Below are 21,866 nucleotides of genomic sequence, written 5' to 3' on the forward strand. Positions count from 1 at the left end.
TTTTCACAGCGTGTCTAGCTCCTCTTCCAGCAGCCCCAGATACAGATTGATGTCGTTCCCTGGTTGTTTCGGCCCTTCAATTAGCATGCTCATGTGAATGTACTTCCTCTTCATGCACAACCAGGGGAGAAGGTTGTACATCTACACAAACACAGGCCAGGTGCTATGTGTGCTTCTCTGGCTGCCAAACGGATTGACTCCATCGGTGCTCGCGCCCAGCACGATGTTCCTTGGATCGTTCCCAAATTCTGAGTGTTCGAAGTTCAACGCTTGCCACTGGCTCCCATCCTTAGGGTGACTCAGCATCTTTTCTTTTTTATTTATCTCCGGATCATTTGCGTCATCTTCTCGCTTCTTCTCCTCCCTATCCGCGTGCCAACGCATGAGCTTTGCTACCTTAGGGTCCGCAAAATACCGCTGCAGACGAGGAGTGATCGGAGAGTACCACACCACTTTTCGAGGAGCTTTCTTCCTCTTCTTGTATCGAGTGACGCCGCACACCGGACATATGGTAGACTCCGTGTGCTCGTCCCGATAAATGATGCAATTGTTCATGCACACATGGTATTTCACGTGCGGTAAATCCAGAGGACACACGATTTTCTTCGCCTCCTCGAAACTGGTCGGGCACTTGTTCCCCTTGGGAAGACGTTCGTGCCAGAATGACATGTTCTCGTCGAAGCATGCGTCGGTCATTTTGTGCTTTACCTTCATCTCCAGAGCCATGAGCGTTACTTTCAGGTGGGTATCCTCGGGCCTACATGCTTCATACAATGGAGTAACCGCGTCTATCTCCAGTTGATCCAGCTTGGCTTTCTCTCGGGCGGCAGCTCTTGCGTTATCCGTCTGCTTGAGAAGCAGCTCTTGAATATGAGGGTCCTGCACCCAGCCCATCGATGGTACATCGTCGTCTGCTCCGCCGGCATCTTCATCTTCATGATCATGCCCTTCGTCTGCTCCCGCATCTTCCTCATCATCATGTCCGGCATCTTCTACATGATGACTGTGTACAGCATCACCGTCGTGATCATGTCCTGGAGATTCTTCGTCTTCTCGCCCGCCCGAGCCGCGGTGGTTGTCTTGCTGCCCATCCTCATTTCTTGCCCGACCCCCATGGACGACTTCATAGTCATCTTCATCACCTTGCCACCGATAGCCATCCATGAAACCACGCAAGAGTAGGTGGTCCCGCACCTGCCCGGAATCCGGGTCAGCAATAAGGCTCTTCAGCTTGCATCTTCGACACGGACATCTTATCTCCGTCTCGTTCTTTTCAAGCATCTCGGCCTTCGCGGAGCTCAAAAACCTATTCACGATGCCTTCGGTCATCGTGCGGACCATGGTCACCTGCGGGGTAGAGCAAAACGATATTTTAGAACCAAGAAAAAATTTGGCATGACTTTCCCTCAAAATAGGACCAAAAAGAATGCATAGTGCCAAAATTCTCGCCGAAACGGAAATGAATCAACATTCCGGCAAAATATTGGCAACTATCGCATTTGAAATACCGGTACCTGCAAACACAAACATATATGCAACACCACAAACATACATAGATCTAGCTAGGACATAAAAAGTGCAGGTGCACGTTGTTGAAGGGAGAACAACATAAAGATAGCTTCCCCTTACTTACCTATCAAAAAAGGGGCTTTAACCACGTAATTTGGATGAATTTATGGTGCAAATGAGGTGAGGAGGAGGAGGCAGCCGAGACAAGCTTGGAGGAGGGAGGAGAGAATGAAGTGGGGAAAGTGAGTGGGTAGGTGTGGCTGTCCAAAATATCTAGCTCGTCCCAGGTTACTAATGGCGCACCACCACATAATGCGCCATTAGTAACCCTGGTTACTAATGGCGCACCTGCTGGTGGTGCGCCATTAGTAGTTTTGCAAAAAAACACTAATGGCGCACGGGGGAGCAGTGCGCCATTACTAGCTTAAACTAGTAAGCTAGTAATGGCGCACTGCTCCCCCGTGCGCCATTAGTAGTTTTGCAAAAAAATAAAAAAAAATATTGTAGTGACGCACTATGTTGCTGGTGCGCCATTGTAACTAGTAATGGCGCACTATGTCCTGGTCCGCCATTAGTATGTCTGGCAAAATAAAAAAAATTGTTACTAATGGCGCACCGCGTGTCTGTTGCGCCATTAGTGTATTTCACACTAATGGCGCACCAGCACACGGTGCGCCACTGCTACATAGCAATGGCGCACCACATGTCTGGTGCGCCATTAGTGGTCATTCCATCTATAGCCCTTTTCCTAGTAGTGTTAGTTCGACAAGGTTAGGAGTTCGATTCCTCATTATGCGTGCTTTCTCTCTTTTTCTCACTATTTTTATAAATAGTAAGTGGCCTTGCGCCCGATGGGCCGGCCCAGTGGTACGGAGGGCACGCACAGGAGGTCTTTACACGGTTTCCCTCAAAAAAGGAGGTCTCTACACGATGTATTTTCTAAAAGGACCATCATGCCCTTTATTATGAAAGGGTATAGAGTAATCTCAACCGTCGATTTGTTTAGGGGGGTCTACTGAAGCAGAAGTGTTTCCATTTGCGAATAAACGTCGGCATGTGTGCTTGTCATGCACATCGCCAAGAGTGTTCGGGTCGCATGCAAGTTTTGGAATCGATTCATAATAACCATAAGTTGTCATATATCTGGCGTTGAATTTTTGGGCAGTACTTTGTAACTTGAATGGACAATAGAACGAGAAGAAAAGCCGTGACGAGTTTACGTGTATCATGTGTTGTGTTAGAAAAAAATCGAATCGATCCTCAAGTGACCGCATGATTATACACCTGTTCCTTGTAATCTGTCAGGAGCGCACCTTTTTTCACTTACAAACTTTGAAGCTTTGTGTCTCACCCGGCAGCTAGAATATTCTTAACAAACACATGTCCTCGGGGTCCTCCAAGACTTCCTGCCACAAATAGTGTAAGAGCAAATATAATAGACATGTAAATATTTCCTTATGTGGAAGAGTTGTGGTGAACTAGTTAGATACCATGCGTTGCAACGGAATTATAAAAACAATAACAGATTGAGGTACTTATGTTATGAGCATGCATGTCAAGCAAAGTTTTTGTCATCTCATGGCAAGCGTCCCGTCATCTTTGCACCTCTTTGGCTTCTTACTCTCATTTAAATTGTATGTCTTCTTTTATGTGTAAGAAAAGAAGGATTTAAAAAGTGCTAGCATCAGATACAGAAGTTTTCTATAGTCTGGGTAAAAAAAGGTAGTTTTAGTTATGACTCCGATCAAGAGCGAGAAATCCTTGCTTGGGATTGGACACAGAACTTGGACCCATCTTTTCTTCCTTTTGATATTCGAGTCGAAGAAGTAGAAGAATTCTAAAATACCAATTTTTTAATCATTTCATTGCAATACTTTATTTTGTTATTAATCAGTTTTTTGGGTATGAAAAAAATCAGCTAAAATCAAAAAGCATGACAAATTAGCAAAAGTGGGCAACCATCGTTCTGGGCTTCATTTTGTTAATGGATTTGGCCAATATATATAATCACTAATTGAGGAGTACTCATTGCAAAGATCACTCCCACCTTCCCAGGTTGCGACAAGTGGCGCGCTGCATGGGCGCCACTTGTCGCAACCTGGGAGTTTTCCCTTTTTTCTAAGATCCGTTTATTCAAAACGTTTTATCTTTTAAACCGTGCTTCCAATTCTTCAACCATTTTCACCATTGGATTCCTCGCGTCGAGATCTTCAAAACTAAATCCCATGTTGATAGGTTTTGACGAACTCTTTTTCACGAAACCAGGAGTACGAGTTTTTCCCTTTCCGAAAGAGGCACGCCTCTGCCTCTCGCGGAAGCAAAATCGTGCCTCTTGCGGAAGAAGAAAAAAGTAGAGAAAACACGTTTTTTTCGCTTTCGAGAAGGCACGATCGTGCTTCTCGTGAAAGCACAACCATGCCTCTCGAGGAAGCAAACCCGTGCCTCTCGCGGAACAAAAAAATAGAAAATGTTTTTTTTTTCCGAGAGGCACGACCGTGCCTCTCGCGAAAGCACAATCATGCCTCTCGCGGAAGCAAAACCGTGCCTCTCTCGGAAGAAAAAAAATACGTTTTTTTCATTTCCGAGAGGCACGGTCGTGCCTCTCGCGAAAGCAAAAACGTGTCTCTCACGGAAGAAAAAAAAACAGAAAACGCGTTTTTTCCCGTTTCCGAGAGGCACGGTCGTGACTCTCGCGAAAGCAAAACCATGCCTCTCGCGGAAGAAAATCTGTGACTCTCTTAAAAGAAAAGAAAAAGAAAACATGTTTTTTTGAGTAAAAAATTTTTGGTCCAAAAGTTAAGAAAGACCGCTGAAAAATCGAAACATAAAAAAAAACCCGTTTAAAAAGCCGAAAATGGGCGCGGAATAATAAAAAAACAAATTCGGAGGGAGCGCCCAGAGCGCGACACATAACAGGTGGCTGAGAGCGCGCCAAGTGGCGCTGATCATTGTGGGGCTTCGGAAGTAGCGCTCATTAACTAGTTGCTCCCATATAATCACATCGCTCACATTTGGGCACCGAATCCATTAACAAAATGAAGCCCAAACAGAAACAATTTGGCCCACAAATAGTGGTTTATTATGGCCGCATCTGCACCGTCCCCTTAGGTTACGCCGCATCTGACCGTCAGCAACGGAGAGATGCTATATAAAGCCTCACGAGTCGTCGGCGTACCGTACCGTCGTACCGTCTCAATCCACACCAATCACACCCTAGAGCCCCGCGTTCCCGGCGATCTTCTGCCATGTCTTCACCGAGGAAGCATCTGGCGCTGAGGAATCACGTCCCGATCTTCGACGTCGAAGAGAAAGAGCAAGAGGTCGTGATCCTAGCCCGCGCGACCAAGCATTGGGCGGGCGTCGAGGATGGGTCCAGGATGCTGGACCAGCTCTCCATCGACGCACACCTCGTCGAGCCCCCGGAGCTCTCCACCTTTTACCTCCGTGCCAAGATCGGGGCGCGGGAGCGCGGAATCACGTGCACCCTCGACGACATCGAGGGGAACTTCCTCGTCATGACTCTGCAGTTCGACAGCAGCAAGTACTACGGGCGCGTCTACGACGGCGCAACAACTCCCTCTTGCTGCTCCCCGTCCCCGCCCCCGCCGCCATGAAGTCCTATGTCGACTGGGAGTGGTAGTACCGGATGTTTAATTGTAGGACGCCGATAACTGCCAAACGTGTGGCATAATGGACACCAGCCCACAAGATCTTGTGTGGCATATCCAGCAGCAGCCCACACGACCCTGTGTGGGCGAATATTAGAACTGCCACACACGTGTGGCAGGAGGAGCACCCTACCACACGACTCGTTCAGTACGAGGGGATCGATCCCTCTCACGAACTCGTTCGCCATGGGAAACCCACAACCCGCACGCCTCCATCACACGAGGCCCTTTTCCCTGTGAAAAAGGAACAAAAAGCCCACCGACAACAAATTAAATGAAAAGGCCCGGATTTTGTTTTCTTTCTTTGACAAATAAAAGTCCAGATTTTGCTCAGCTACTAAAAAATGCCATCAGCTTTGAAAAATAGCAGAAAAATTGCCTTCGAGTTTGACCAAACTATTTGCCATTCGAGAAAAAATGGCAAGGGTTTATAAACACATATTTAATCCCCCAATGAAATATGGCAAATCTGCCATGACAAGAAAAATTAATATTGCCATGTGAAAAAACACAAAATAGTCAAAAATTTCATGAAAAAAACACAAAAATTTGATAGGATAAATAAAAGATAAAAAATGGAATGGCATTTTTAATTAAAATTGCCATGTTTTGAAGGATAATTTTGCCGTGTGTGAGAAAAAACACAAAAAGTTGAAAATCAAGTATGAACAAAGAGATTTGCCATGGCACATTGGTATCAAAGAATTGTTGTGTTTTGTATGAATTTATCGTGTGTGAAAAACACAAAAAGTTGGAAATTCAAGTATGAACAAGAAACTTGCCATGGCAGATTCGTATCAAAACTTGCCACCACGAAATTCACGTAAACTAAATTTGGCATGAACAAGAAAAATTGCCATGGCAGATTCATATTTAAACTTGCCACAACAGAAAAAATCATGTAAACTAAATTGCCATGATTTGAGAACCAAAATTTCCATGATCAATAAACTAAATTTGCCATGAATTGTAAACTAAATTTGCCATGAACCAATAAACTAAAATTTGCCATGATCAATAAAGCAAATTTGTATGAAAACTTGGCATGGCAGATTTGTATCAAGAATTGCCGTGTTTTGGTATGATGAATTTTCCGTGTGTGTAAAAAACGCAAAAGATTGAAAATAAAAAAAAAAGATGAACAAGAAAATTGCCACGGCAGATTCCTAACAAGACTTGCCATGGCAAATTCGTATCAAGAATTGCCATGTGTTTGAATGATGAATTTGCCGTGTGTGTGAAAAAAACACAAAAAGTTGAAAATCAAGTACGAACAAGAAAAATGCCATGGCAGATTCATATCAAAACTTGCCACGACGAAATTCAAGTAAACTAAAATTTCCATGAACAAGAAAAATTGCCATGGCAGATTCATATTCAAACTTGACATGGCAGAAAAAATCATGTAAACTAAATTGCCATTATTTGAGAACTAAATTTTCCATGATCAAGAAACTAAATTTGCCATGAACCAATAAACTAAAATTTGCCATGATCAATAAACCAAATTTGTCCTGGTGTTGAACATATTAAGTTGCCATGTTTTTAAATATTTATAACTTTGACATGTTTTTTGAACATGGCAAAGTTGCCATGGCAAGTTTGCCATGTTTTTAGATAAAGAAAAGTACCATAGCAAATCACATGAAAATTTCATATAGAGCAATTGCAGTATATGGGGGATGGCAAAAAAGGATGATCAAATTTGCCATGGCAAAAATGTATATTCAAATTTGCCATGGAAAAAATGCATATTCAAAATTGATGTGGGATTTTTATCAAAATTGCCGTGTATGTAAAAATAATAATTCTAACAGAACATGGCATCTTAAGTTCATGAGGCATGGCAAATCTAGTTTATGGGGGATGACAAATTCTACTCTTTTTATAGCTACCATCTTTCATTTTAAGGAAATAGTTGCCATGGCAATTATAATATCAATACAACGAATTGGTGTGGTTTATCAAAATGCCATGGCATATGAATATTCAAAAAAAAATGCTTGGCCTATGTGCACAACACAACTGGACTAGTTCTGAACTAGTTTGCCATGACCTATGTGCACGGCTAGCTGGACTACATTTGAATTACTTAACAAGTCTATCATCATGGGAAATTATCTAAAAAATACTTAACAAATCCCATGCTCATGGCAAAAAAGGAGCTAAATTGCCATGGCAATTTTGGTGATTGTGAACTTGTGTAAAACTTGCCATCGCAGCAACAAAAATCATTGCTATATAACATCAGAAAAAATGTGTGAAAGTGCCCATGAAACAATTGCATCTTAAAAATTCGTTGAATCAGAAAGTAAAATGGTTGATTCATGGGCCAATGGCCACTACGTATACATCAGTAGCAACGTGAAGAGAGGGAATATGCTCACTCGACATTACCTGAATGTTCTAAAGAGGCATCTCGTGAATGTTCTTAACAGGCATTCATGCACGGCATGATCAAATAAATCATTGAGAGGGAATGACATAGGGGTTGAAAGCACTGCTCACTTTGCTGGGCCAACCTGGCACCGGGCGTGGAGACCATCGACGCGCAGAGCACCGGCGCGAGCCATCTCTAGCCATTGGGCATGGAGACCAGCGACGGCGCCTAGCATCGGTGCGAGCCATCCCTGGCCGTCAGACATGGATGTGAGCAAGGAGGAGGATAAGGAAAAAGAAGGGCACAACCGGGACTCACCGGCGAGCTGCCACAGCGCTCCAACGTACGGCGGATCTCGCCGGGATGAAGGCGGCCTCCTCGTTCACCCGCGCCTGCCCTGTTCAGCACCGCCTGGAGGATGTTGCACGCGCAGCCGCGGCCTTACCGGCAACCCGAGCCTCACGTCGTAGACGCGCCGTCGGACGTGTCGTCTTCCCGCCCCTCCTCTCCGCCAGCGCTGACGGCGCGTGCTCCCCGGACGACCGCCTGCACTCTGCAATTGTGCAGCTCCGAAAGCGTCGCCGGAGCCGCCCCAAGCATGAGCGCTTGAGCGCGCCGCTACGGCAGCCCTTGCCGGGTCAGCCGCCCGGAGGAGATCCTCCGCCGCGGTCTCCGGGCATGCCGCCGCGGCAGCCAACGGCATGAGCTCGCCTCCGTGAGCAGCATCTACACCATCCACACCTCCAACCGCGGCGAGATCCCATGGAGGGCGAGACCCCCACTCGCCGACGGGAGAACGCCCTCGGGGAGGACTCCCACGGCGTCGCCAACCGTCGCAGGCGCGTCCATGGCGTCGCCGCGGCCGCCGTCGACGAGCTGCCGCACCTACCCTCTTTCCTCCCTCCATCCGTGTGAGTGTGTGCGGGAGCTGCTCAATGGATAAGGTGAGCCTGATTCGGGGCGGGTGGAAGGAGAGCGGGGAAGAAACAGATATCCAAAGGTGAGACAAAAGGAGGCGTTCGGGCGGCTGGTTTCCTGGCCGCACGGGCACTTGAGATGACGTGGCGACTTTTTTGCTGTAAAAATCGTGCTAATTGATCCAATGGTGATTAGGGCGTTTGGACCGATTGTCTTCGTGCCACACGTGTGGGCGTTAGTGTTTTCGTTAATTGTATTGTAATTCCTGTGCCTCTCGATTTGCTGAGGCGTCCTGCCGTCCTGCCTCCTACGATCTGCTCAATCTGGGGCTCGTGTGGGAGGACTTCAATGAAGTGTTGCAACGGAGGGGCGTTCTCTTCCGGTGGTCGTCGAACCGTACCCCTGCAGAGTGGACGAAACAGGAGGCCCGCCTCAACCCGCAAACCCACCTACCGCGCCGACACCCCAAGCGGTCGACGTACGAAAACGACGTGGTCTTCACTTTCAAAGGGATGGTTTTCTTGGTCGACCTCCTGCATGGCGCCATTGTCTGCGACATGCTCTCTGGCGGCAACGGCGACTACGTGGAGCTGGACTTCGTGCATCTCCCGGCGGAGTACCAAGGCCGTTACTTCGAGAGGTACAGCAACCCCAAGGTGCATCGGACTATGGGCCGTGTCGGGGACTCCATAAAGTTCATCTGCATCGTCACCATCAACGGTGACACCCCGCGCAAGGACACGCCCCCTGGCGACGTCGTGCTGCGGTGCTGAACGCTGGCACCGGACCTTCGCTTGTGGATGAGAGACCACGACATGGAGCTGCCCTTGACGCTGCTCTGGGAATCGCAGGCGTACAGGCGCCAGAGGCTGCCGGCCGCAGTGCCGAACAACCCAGTCCTGAAGGCTGACGAGGACGGCGTCCAGCTCTACCTCTTGCTAGGAGATTACTATGCCGATCGGACAAGAAAGGCCGGGGAGATTGAGTGTGTGAACATGAGGATCGACATGCGCAGGAAGTGTCTCCTGTCATGCAGCCGTCGTTCGGTCAAAGATGCTTTTCACCCAGCCGCTGCAAAAGGAAAAATGAATCGTCTGCTATAGATAGATGGTAATTTGAATCTGAATCCATTATTACTACCCCTACGTTGTGTCATGTGTGGGCAAATAGCTCCCATGCGACATCTTTGAGTTGAATTGTGTCTCATGCGACATCGTTGGTTGTAATGGCTCTCATGCGACGTCCCCCAGCGCAGAAATAGCTCAAGCAAGACAACCCGTTTACGCGGCTAGTTGGCTGTTAGTTAGGCTGAGGTTTGGTTAGGACACCGGGGGTTATGTGCTCTGACTGGTGGGGTCCACCTAGGGCCACGTAGTCAAGAGTTAACCGTCCACGACTCGACCGGTGACTGTGTGACCGTGCTCGACTCGCCCGTGCTGGACTGGGCGAGCGGTGCCGCCGTAAGCATCTTCTCCGGCAGCGGTTTCTTCTCCGCGGTGGTGGAGCGCATTTCTCGGTAGCGGCAGAGCTATTGCGAGTGAGCCCGAAACCCTAGTCCCACTCCCCAGAATTTTGGGGGATCTGTGGCCTCATGCCGCCCCTCTGTTTCTTGGCGATTTAGAATCTCGATTGGATCCGGGGGCTATTTCTTCTCCGCGGCCCGCCCGGTGGTGGAGCGCCTTTCTCGGCAGCGGCTATTGCGAGTGAGTATTTTCCAAACTCTAGTCCCATTCCCCAGAATTTTGGATAAATCTGTGGCCTCATGCTGCCCCTGGTTCTTGGCGTTTTAGAATCTCGATTGGATAGGAGCGCGGGGGCTGAATGAGATGGAGCGAGGAGACAGTGCTTCAAATCGGTAATGCCGCCCTCTTTTCTATTTTAGCTGTTATCGAACTCGATTTGGTAGTGACTGTCGCTTACACTGCTGCCGCTGCCTGCCATTGACAAAACAGGGGAGGTTCAGGTTCTGCCACCACATTCGCAATTATAGTGGAATTTTTTCCCTGTAAAGCCAAGCTCAGTGATGGCAGTGTTCAAGACATTGATAGAGATACCACCGTGAGGTTGGATGTCGAATTTGCAGATGTTGATCCCCGGGAATTGGAGAGCATGAAGGAGAAGGCCGTGGGCAATTTGGTGGAGAGAATTGGGGAGATTATTGTTTGGGGTCCAGAACAAGAGGTATCTCTGCAACGTTTCGATAACTATAATGGTGAATATGTGAGAATTGAAGATCGAGAATCCATGGTTGCTAAAATTGATCAGCAAGAAGGGTGGGCAAGCAAACAAGTAACATTTTATGCTGAGCTAATTGATCTGCAAACTCATTCCAGAGTTGGTTATGTGCCATCAAAGATGGCTGCACAGGTGGAAGATAATGAGTGGGTTTCACAAAAGAAGATGTTGGCATTGTTGACTGAACCGACTGTAGTAGCTGAAGATACAGGGATTGATGCAGATGGAGAGGAGGGAACCCATGGTGCTAGGAAGATTGTTGTTGACTGGAATGTAGTAGAGTTGAATGAAAAAACAGATTTGGTCATTACACAAATATCTGACACTGATATGGCCGAAATGTTTGGCATTCAAGTTGATGACAAAGATAAGGAGAAGGATGATAGTTCTTTGCCTGCTGATGGTAACACATGCCCTAGAAATGCAAATGAGGATGAAGAAGAGCTGATGAGAGAGGCAGCAGATGATGTGGATGATGCAGATGATAATGAGCTGGTTTGTTTGTATGACAAAGAGAACCCAGTTATTGAGGTGGGAAAGTTGTGGCCAAGCATGAAGGAGTTTAGGATGTCTTTCAGGACCTATGCAGTGAAAAAAGAGTTTGATGCCAAGACTATGTGGACTGATCGAAAGAAATTTTATGCTCGGTGCAAAGGTTATGATGGTGGTGGCAATCCTTGCAAATGGTACTTGTCTGCCAGACTACAATCTGATGGAAGTACAGTAAGGGTAAATCAAATACCACACCAGCATACATGTATGACCACTTCACGGAGAGTTTCAAAGATGACATCACAGCTTTGGGTTACAGAGAAGATTACTCCTATTTTAGCCAAGACTCCAAACACTATTGCAAAGAGGCTTAAAGTTGACTTGGAGAAGCTGTACCCCATCCAGCTGCAATATACCACAGTGTGGAAAGCAAAACAAAGGGCCATGAAATCATTGTATGGTGACTGGGCAAATACATTTAGGATGTTGTATAGTTTTAAAGCAGAGGTGGAAAAGAGGTCACCTGGAAGTGTGGTGGAGATAGATACAGAGGTAACAGAGGATGGCAAGGTTTTATTCAGCAAGTTTTTTATGTGTTTGAAGCCTTGCATAGATGGATTCAAAGCAGGTTGTCGTCCATATTTGAGCATAGACTCATCTTTTTTGACTGGAAAGTGGAATGGTCAGTTGGCTGCATGCAATGCTCTAGATGGACACAACTGGATGTTCCCAATTGCAATAGGAATGTTTCAATCAGAGACAGAGGCATCATGGATATGGTTCATGATGCAACTGAAAAGATGCATAGGGCCAGTTTCTCCTTTGTCCATCCACACAGATGCATGTAAAGGATTGGAAAATGCAGTAAAAAATGTTTTCCCCCATGCTGAGCAGAGGGAGTGCTTTGGACATATGTGGATGAATCTGATAAAAAAATTCAGAGGAGATGAATTTGGGCGCATGTGGCCAGCAGCAAGATCCTACACCAGACAGACACATTCCTATCACCTTGGTAAGATATTGGCATCATGTAGTGATAATGAATTTGATTTATGGTTGAACACACACCATTCTCTGTTGTGGTATAGATCAGGTTTTAATACTGCCATAAAATGTGATCATATGAATAACAACTTGGCAGAAAGTTTTAACAACAAAGTGAAGGATTTGAAAGACTTGCCTGTGCATGACATGGTGGACCAAATAAGGATCATGATCATGCGTTTGTGGGAGTTGAGAGAAAAAATTGCTAATATTTTGGAAGGGGACAAGCTTCCAGCAGTGGTACAACAGGTGGTCAACAGGGGTAGAAATCTTTCACATCTATCTGTTGAGAAATCTTCCTTGTGGGGTGCTGAAGTTAGAGATACAAAGAGTGGCAAGAGACATGTGGTAAATACTGAGTTGCATGAGTGCACTTGCCAAGAGTGGCAACACACTGGAAAACCACGTGAGCATTCCATACTTTTTTTGGCATCTAAACCCAGGTTAAATATGCACCCATATTTTCATGAGTATTATTCAGTACAAAAATTCAAAGCTGCATATGCAAGTCCAATTCCTGCACTGACTGACCAATCTCAGTGGCCTGAGGTGGAAATAGAATTTACCTTGTGTCCCCCTGTCACTAGAAGAAAGGCTGGGAGGCCAAAACAGAGCAGATTCAAAGCTTGGTTTGAGAAAGGTGGTTGTAGTAAGAAGGGGAAAAAGGAAAAGGAAAAGAAAGATAAGCCCAAAAGGGCTCAAAAAGGTAACAAAAATAGGTGCAAGTTGTGTGAGGTACTTGGGCACAGAGTTGGTTCATCCAAATGCATCTACACTCCTCAGAGGCCAAAGTATGTTTATGTTACTGTTTTTGCAAGTTTTTGATTTTGCTACTTGTTCTAGTATCTAACCAAGTGAAATGCTTTATTTTTTAGGCGGAAGCGTGCAGAAAAAGCCCCACCTCTTGTTGTTGAACAGTGCTGGCCAGTGAAAGAAGCAAGACTCAATGGCTTTAGAAGGAAGAGTAGTAAGCAGATAATGTTTGGTGACAAAGATATGGAGCAAACTGAAACTGTTACTGCTGAACATGAGCTAAGTGTTTCTGTTTTGGATGATGTGATGCATACTGAATCTGTTTTGCAGGCGCTAGGGAAATCTGAAACTGTTCCAGATGAAGCAATTGTTGTGCTGCCATGCGAATCTGCTTTGACAGCTGTGTTGCCATGTTTGGAGGTTGTGCTGCCAAGTGTTGAGTTGCAAACTGAAGTAGTTGAACAATGTGTGCCATCTACTCAAGCTGCAGAAGTGCAAACTGAAGAAGTGGGACATGGTGAGGGGCAAAAGTTGAGGGGGCCTAGTGGAGTTGGCAAGAAAACCAAGGGGCCAAAAAGCAAGAGCATCAGCATCAACAAACTATGCGCCGTCGAACCAAACGGTGGAAAAAAGGAGAAGAAATCGAGTGGTAGAAAGAAGCAAAAGAAATAGAGTCGAAATCATTCAAATTTGATGTGAAAACTTATGTTTGTTGTCATTTGATGTGAAAACTTATGTTCTTTCATGTGAAAACTTATGTGCTATGATGTTGATTTGACTTGAAATAAAATTCAAATTTGAACCGACATTCAAATTTGAACCTATCTCCAATATTTTTGGAGTTCATTTGTTTGTTCTGTGATGTTGCATTGTTTTATGTAGTACTATGCACTTTAGTTCATAAATCCAACCCTTTTTGTGAAGTCCAACTCATAGTCACTGAAAATGTTGTCCAAACAGGCTCCAAAGTAAGGGAAAACGACCCCATTTCTAAGCAAGTTTTTTTCGACCTTCTCAAAATCACAAAAAGATTTTCTTAGCTTATATTATACCTATATAGGATCAATACGAAGTCTCAGCTTTTTTTGAATAAGTATTCATATTATTAATTTATTTTTGAAAAAACACCCTTTAATACAAAGTCAGCAATAAAACAAGTTTAAAAATTTAAAATGCAAAAATAACTTCAGATCCTCCTTAGTCACTCCAAAATGAAGCTAAGGTGAGGTTTTTGATTTTTTGCATTTTCAAAACCTCAAACCCTCTTCTCACTCCTTTGAACTCTATGCAACCTCAGTCGAGATAGTCCAATTTGTGAAGGTTTTTTCATGCAAAGATCATTAGATCAAGTTTATCATTTTATATCATACCTATGTAACATAACAAGACTATATGCGCAGGTTTTTAATTTTTTAGATTTTTTTGAATTAGTTATACACATTTGAATGTTCGGTCAAACCTTTCAAAACCCCGTTGACTGCCTCCAAAACCTATGTAACCCTAGCGCCAAACGTCCACCGTTGATCTAACCCTAACGCCAAACTGCGGCCGTCGGATAGGCCTTCTAGAAGGATTCCGCGGGGGCGGTCCGTGGGAGCCCTGATTCTCCAATCTGATTGGCCATCGTTTTTTCTCTGTGACGAACAGATAACGTTGAGCGGGGGAGCATCTCAGTGACCGTTGGGGCAAGCGGATCGGGCCCGGCAGAGCCTGGCGTGCATGCGCACGGCCGTCAAGAGGGGGGGATGGGCTGCATGCGAGAGGGTCAATGACATGTGGGCCATCCCTGTCCCATGCATGCCATGCAACGTCGCAGCCTAGCTATTCTGTGCTCGTGAACGCTGTGACACAGCCTAGCCATTTGCATGCGGGCTTGCATGCACGCATCGACGCAGTAAAGCAGCGGCAGGGGCGCAGCGTATAGGTACGTCGCATCTAAGCTATTTTAACAAATGCATGTTTGAACCTGAGACACAGGACGGACGCGTCGGTGGTGCAGCTCCTTTTTCAGTGTCACGCGCGGATGAACGGGCCTGTTTCCCACGCGGCGTCACCGCCGATGCAAGTGCACGAAACGATGCATCTCGCCTGTGCCGCCCGTGCCTCTTTGGATGCTCTGCCCGCCGTTTTTGAATTAATTCCCGCAATTACTTATGCCAGTGCGAACGGAGAAGAGAAAACGATCGAGAAGGCACCGTGTACATATTGACCACGGCTGCAACGCGGCTATAAAAGGGCACCATTTCCTCATCCCTCTCACACTCATCTCTCAAGCCTCCTCCGCTTCTTCTTTTCGAGCCAAATCCACCACTCGAGCCACCATGCAGTTCAACAGCCGTACTACCGTCGCCCTCGCACCGTGCCGGAGAGGGAGTACCCGGCCGGAGTCATCGTCGAGAATAGCCTGAGGGTGTGGGCCATCTCAAGGTGGAGGGGCCCTAGAGAGCTGGCTCGCTTCTTCCTCCAAGCCGGCTACCGCCACCTCCCTCCGGGCACTCCGCCCATGTTCCACCTCCACGAGCAGTACGATGGCAACGCCAACGGCTTCGTCATCGGCCTCTACGTCACCTTCACCAACCCCTACGACGCTCACCACCTCCTCGGCGAGGTGTTCTGGTGTGGATGCGAGTTTATCGCGTTCACGACCTACAACATCTTCACCAACTTCCACCACATCTTCCCTCACCCCAACGGCATGCACACCCTCCCCTACCAGATGCCGGAGAACGACGAGTGAGGGGCGCCGGCTAAGGAGGAGGGGCCAAGGAGTTGTTCGAGTGCGAGTCTTTCTCCGTTTGTGTTGGTTCGGGCGTGTGTGCCCGTGTCTTCTATCTATCTAGTTTTAATTATTTTCCTTTCATGTTTTATGAACTATATGTTGTAAGGGGATGCCCCTCTATATGTTCTATCTATCTATGCTACTAGGGTACCCGATGCCCCTCTATCGTGCTATCTATTAATGTTTTTTCGGGCCTAAAGTTTTTCCATTGCATTTTATTTATGTGGCCATGTGAACTAAAAAATGCACTAAAACATGATCCAATCATATAAGTTGTTGTTAGCACGTGTCTAGTTAATTATCTTCCTTTTATGTTTTATGCACTATATGTTGTAAGGGGATGCCCCTCTATGTTGTAAGGAGATGCTACTAGGGGCACACTAGATGTCTTCTTTTTTTGAGAGGGGCACAACCTTTTTCGGTTGAAACACACGAGTAAAAACTTTGAAAACACCATAGCACAAATCAAAAAAAATAAAAATGATGCTTGGTTGAAATAAACTAGAACCAAACAATTGCAACTTTTTTGGTTCACAAAGACTGCAAGTTAGACTGCTAACTAGAACTAACCTTTTGTTTTAGACGAAACAACACGGGACCCTACCATCGGACACGATAGCTTATGCATAAAAATAGCTCAAATAATTATCAGATGAGTTATCTCAAAAAAGGTGACTGCAGGAAACTTAAAATTTGTGAAATAACCTAAAGCCGAAAAGATATATCGATGTCAATGACCGTGTGCACTTTTTTTTTTGCACTAGCTACACTTCTTTTATCAATGGGCCTGGATATGTTCTATTCGGCCCTGCCTAACTTCTATATCGGCCTGGCCTTTTCGGGCAACTGTGGACCAACCTTTTTTTCCTTTTCTCCCTCTACCACTTAAACTGAAACTGATGACGAACTGAAGAACTGAAAAAACGGGGCCGAAACAGAGTGGAGAAGACATGCCGAATTCGTACAGCGCAACACTTTTATTCAAATATCCATATCATTACGATTACAAATGATGCCCAATTATTCACTTACGACTAATTATCATCACATAAACAAATGCGAGAGCAATTACACAAACATAAAAAAGTCCGGCCATCGGCCCCATCAAAGAAGCAATTCGATGAGTTTCTTCATCTGCTTGTTCAGCTTCTTCAGCTCTGCCGTCACTCCTGCATCCCCCACAGTAGCACCAATGGAATGGGCACCCCCAATGGAATTGCCAGATCCAGGGGCCCCAGATCCAGACGCGCCCGATCCAAACTTGCCCAACTTCTGCGCCTCCAACGGTAAATCGAGCTCCCCTAATGCACCCTCCAGTTGAATCCGCTCTATGTACTCATCTAGCCACTCAAAATGGGTGCATTGCTTCAATTTCTGAAATCGGAAAGATGAACCCTAAATCCCAAATCCGATGAAAAATGGGCAAATATGAAATTGGGAGACAAAAACCAAAATTGGCATATTGAGAAGTAAAATCTCACCTTTCCCTGCTCTGGTTTGCTCTCGCATTTCATGAATTCCCGCCCAAGGTTGCCATTCTTGTCGGTCGTTGTGACTAGCCGCTTCAAGGGTGCGATACGTGGGCATGCAGGGCACCTTGTCATGGGCACTGCGCCATAGCGTGGCCATGAGCGGCGGGAGGCTGAAGCGGAGCTCGACATTGCTAGGTCGCGGCCCGGAACGGCGTTGCTGCGCGTCGTCGCCGGAGAAGAAGAACAACAACGGTCGAGGATGGGGGGAGGAGGATGGGCTTGGGTGCTGCACGGCTCGGGGCACGGCTCGGTGTCCTTTTGTACCAATGCTGACCTGGATAAGTTAGTGGGTCCCACGCTGTGGGTCCCGCTCACCTGACCAATGCTGAGTTGGATAAGTTAGTGGGTCCCACGCTGTGGGTCCCGCTCACCTGATTCGAGTTTTAAACATGTGTCTTTGGATTAGGCAACAGTGTCGCATGGGAGCTATTTTTTCCAACGCAGATGTCGCATGAGAGCTATTACAACTAACGACGTCGCATGAGAGACAATTCACACCAACGACGTCGCATGGGAGCTATTCGCCCGTCATGTGTGGACATTCTGGTAGATTAAGATTTTGTTTGATGTTTTATGTGCACATAGATTAATAATTTGCTTGCCTTGCATGCCCTGGGGTTTCGTTAACTTAAACTGAACAGTTCTTTTTTTTTTCTCATGTAGCTCAGCTATTAATATTTAGATGGTGATACTCCTTGCTGCCGGAATTAGTTGCAATGTATTAAAGTAAAATTTATATATAGTTGTATGGGATATTCAGACATGGATTAATAATATAAGAACCTTTTTTCCAACCGATCAACCCGGTTTCATAACATGTAAGAAAGAAAAAGGAAAAGACTGAAAAGAAAAATTCACATGGATCTCAATGTAAGATCTTACGAATATAGCATAATACTAAAACGTAAACTTGTGCAGATTTTTCAAGCATGGTTGCGTGTTTGCATGCGAAAGATGTCAGAGTGAGGGATCATCTATTTGACTATATATGATTAGTTGCCGCGTGACCTTTTTCATTGAACAAGAGGGTGTTTCCTAGCCTTTGTACCGAGTGTTGCACACGACCCTTTATTTTTTTTAAATACTGGACTGATGGCATGGGTTTCCGTGCTAAACTTTTTTGTAATTGCATGAAAGGAATTTTCTATATACGGACAATACTGAGATACTGGATGTACTGGCTTATCAGCTGTGACTTTTCTTGGTATGTACTGCATCACCAACTATGGATGAAGATCAGCTTGGAAAGATTGCTGCAGAAATAAGTTGCCATATCTTGCAGATTTTCTTGAGCAGTTGTCAAATTATTGTCCTCCTACACCAGAGAAACGATGTACATGGAAAACTATATATGTGTAGTTAGACTTCATTTACATGGATATAAATACATGCCTTGTTTTCGATCTTCGCAAAACATTTGCTTTAACTGACTTTTATTTATTTGTGTAGCTACCCGTCTGGTAACTTAACGCAGCACTTCACCAAGTGAGCCTAGGCAAGAGATAATTGATTTCTTTGCATTTTTATTGTGGTGTGAAGTATTTGTGGTATCCTGTGATGTTTGTACAAGTTGATGTTGTGCAGCATTTTTAACGACACTACAAGCAGGAAATCCCCGAGTACTCCACGTGCAACGAAGCCTGCCGGTACTGTGCAGCATGTTGCTAGTTGTGTTTTCTCGGCAGCAGGTGTAAAAGGGGAGGTATTGCAATTGTTGTTGCAACTCTAGCAGCAGCAGCAACAGTAGTAGTAGATGTTTCCTGAATGGTTGTCACTGAAAATTTCATGGTTGTTCCCTGAATGCATGTCACTGAAAATTTCAACTGCTCGACATGCAAGTTGATGTTGAAGATGAAGCGTTGCAGATGACTTCTTCTTACTTGTCGTAAGATGTTAGAATATAGTACGTAGGGATAGATGATCATGTTTAAATCGTTTCTGTTTCTATCTCTTCTTCTGTTCTTCTTCTCCAAGTTGTATCGATCTCTCTCGTTGTAATCTGGAAGAATCCTAGGGATATTCCAAACCTTGTAAGCCACGGCAACTATTCTATAAATACACATGCAGCCTGAGCAAAGGGTTCAACGCTTCCTATCAAATCTTACATGGTCATCGGATCCCGTCCTCTCGTACGTCTAGCTTTCCTGAGATATCGATCTAGTTGATCGAGAGAGAAACCTGAAACCTATCCAGAGAGACTCGTCAAGAGAGAATCATGTCAGGCACCAACGCCAGCACCGCTACTTCCACCATCGCCACCACCAACACCGCCCTAATTGGATCCACCATGAGCACCTTGTCCACCCAATCTGCGCCTTCCATCTATGCATCTTCTTCCACCTCCAGCAGTGCTTCCTCTCTCAGGTCTCCTCCATCTGAGAAGCTCACGAGGACAAATTTCCTCCTCTGGAAGGCCATCGTGCTACCCCAAATCAAGGGAGCACAGATGGAGCACTTCCTTGATGCCGCAAGCCCGGCGCCCCCTCCTACCATCACCATCACCAAAGATGGGAAGGAGGAGCAGGTCTTCAACTACGCCCGGTCGATCTGGTACGCCTAGCAGCAACAGGTACAAGGATACCTTATGGGGTCTCTGTCACGTGAGGTTCTTGCGCAGGTCGCTACTCTTCAGACGCCGGCCGAGGTGTGGAGTGCCATCCATGCCTCCTTCGCTGCCCAGACGCAAGCACAGATCATCAACACCCGCATCGCCCTCGCCAATCTCCACAAAGGAAGCATGGGCATGCCCGAGTACCTGGCGAATATCAAGGCATTCGCCGATGAGATCGCCTGCACCAGTGATCCCCTCTCTGAAGGAGAGATAACCTCCTATGTGCTCAAAGGGCTGGACATCGAGTATAACCCGGTGATCTCAGCCCTGGCTGCACGTATCGAACCGGTGACCGTCCAGGAGCTCTACAACCAGTTGCTAAGCTTTGAAGCTCGTATGAATCTTCTACAAGGTAATAATATCCGCCACTCATCGGTTAATTCCCTCACACGTGGTCGCGACACTGGAGGCCGAGGCCATGGTCACCGTGGTCACCAGCAGGGGCGCGGATGCGGCAACAGCAACAACAGCGGGCGTGGGCGCGCCAACAACACTGGACCACGTCCCTCTGGCGCCTCCTACTCCAACACCAGGCCACGGTGCCAGCTCTGCAAGAAGCCAGGGCACGGGGTGAAAGATTGCTGGCATCGCTATAATGAAGATTTCGTGCCCCAGGAGCGCCACGTTGCTGCAGCCATCAGGGAGCAAGAAGAAGCTGGGGACACCATCTGGTATGCTGACTCCGGAGCCACAAATCACGTTACCAGTGAGCTGGAGATGCTTGCAAGCCGAGAGAGATACTATGGCAATGAGCAAATAAACACCGCCGCAAGTGGAGGAGGTATGGACATATGTCACATTGGTCAATCTTCCATTAATTTCCCTAATTCTAAACGTGATCTTCTTCTAAATGATGTTCTTCATGTCCCTCAAGCCAACAAAAACCTTGCTTCCATGTCTCGTTTGTCAGCCGATAATAATGTCTTTTTTGAAACTCATCCCAAGTATTTTTTCATTAAGGATCGGGCAACGAGGGAGCTTCTCCATCACGGTAGATGTGTCGGTGGTCTATATCCTATCACATCAAGAGCTTTTAGCCGCAAGCATCATCGTCAAGTCTACTCCGTCATCAAACCATCCTTCGAGAGGTGGCATCAAAGATTAGGTCATCCTTCATTAAAAATAGTTGATCAAGTAGTGAATAAAGGCAATCTTCAATTTTCTAGTAGTGAGAATAAAGAGTCTGTTGTGATGCTTGCCAATGTGCCAAGAGTCATCAACTCCCCTATCCTAAGTCAAATAGTGTGTCTCATGCTCCATTGGAACTGATATTCAGTGATGTATGGGGTCATGCCAGAGATTCTTTTGGAAGAAAGAAATATTATGTTAGCTTCATTGATGATTATAGTAAGTTTACATGGATATACTTGCTTAAGTTCAAATCAGAAGTCTTTTCTGTCTTCCAAGAATTCCAAAAACTTGTTGAGCGTCAATTTGACAAGAAAATCATTGCAGTCCAGAGTGACTGGGGAGGAGAGTACGAGAAACTCAACTCTTTCTTTCGAAGCATAGGCATTGAGCATCATGTTTCGTGTCCACATGCACACCAACAGAACGGTTCTGCCAAACGCAAACACCGTCATATCGTTGAAGTAGGCCTTTCCCTTCTTGCTCATGCATCTATGCCTCTAAAGTATTGGGATGAAGCGTTTATTGCTACCACTTATCTTATCAATCGTTTGCCTAGTAATGTTATTGGGAACACAACTCCCTTAGAACGATTGTTTCATCAAAAGCCAGATTATAATTCTCTCAAAGTTATTGGATGTGCATGTTATCCTAATCTCCGCCCATATAATCGCCACAAACTTGAGTTTCGCTCCACTCAATGCGCTTTCCTTGGCTATAGCAATCTTCATAAGGGTTACAAGTGCCTAGAAATCTCAACTGGATGCATCTACATCTCTAGGGATGTGATCTTTGATGAAACCATCTTTCCTTTTGC

General features: G+C 45.9%; 1 protein-coding gene across 1 annotated transcript; it reads right to left on the minus strand.

The window, feature by feature from the left end:
* Window positions 1-80: 80 nt before the first annotated feature.
* LOC120962095 (uncharacterized) lies at window positions 81-8,519 on the minus strand. The gene is made up of 4 exons (XM_073511314.1): window positions 7,876-8,519; window positions 7,686-7,807; window positions 2,823-2,915; window positions 81-1,347 (listed from the first exon to the last, which is right to left on the minus strand). Exon 4 carries the CDS (start codon window positions 1,339-1,341, stop codon window positions 142-144), a length of 1,200 nt encoding a protein of 399 aa, XP_073367415.1. The 5' UTR covers window positions 1,342-1,347; window positions 2,823-2,915; window positions 7,686-7,807; window positions 7,876-8,519; the 3' UTR covers window positions 81-141.
* Window positions 8,520-21,866: the final 13,347 nt, after the last annotated feature.

This window comes from Aegilops tauschii, chromosome 3 (assembly GCF_002575655.3).
Source record: "Aegilops tauschii subsp. strangulata cultivar AL8/78 chromosome 3, Aet v6.0, whole genome shotgun sequence".
NCBI lineage: Eukaryota > Viridiplantae > Streptophyta > Magnoliopsida > Poales > Poaceae > Aegilops > Aegilops tauschii.

What these genes read in the sequence shown, in the direction of transcription:
- LOC120962095 (XM_073511314.1), bottom strand. Translation starts at nt 1,341, where the DNA reads ATGGTCCGCACGATGACCGAAGGCATCGTGAATAGGTTTTTGAGCTCC.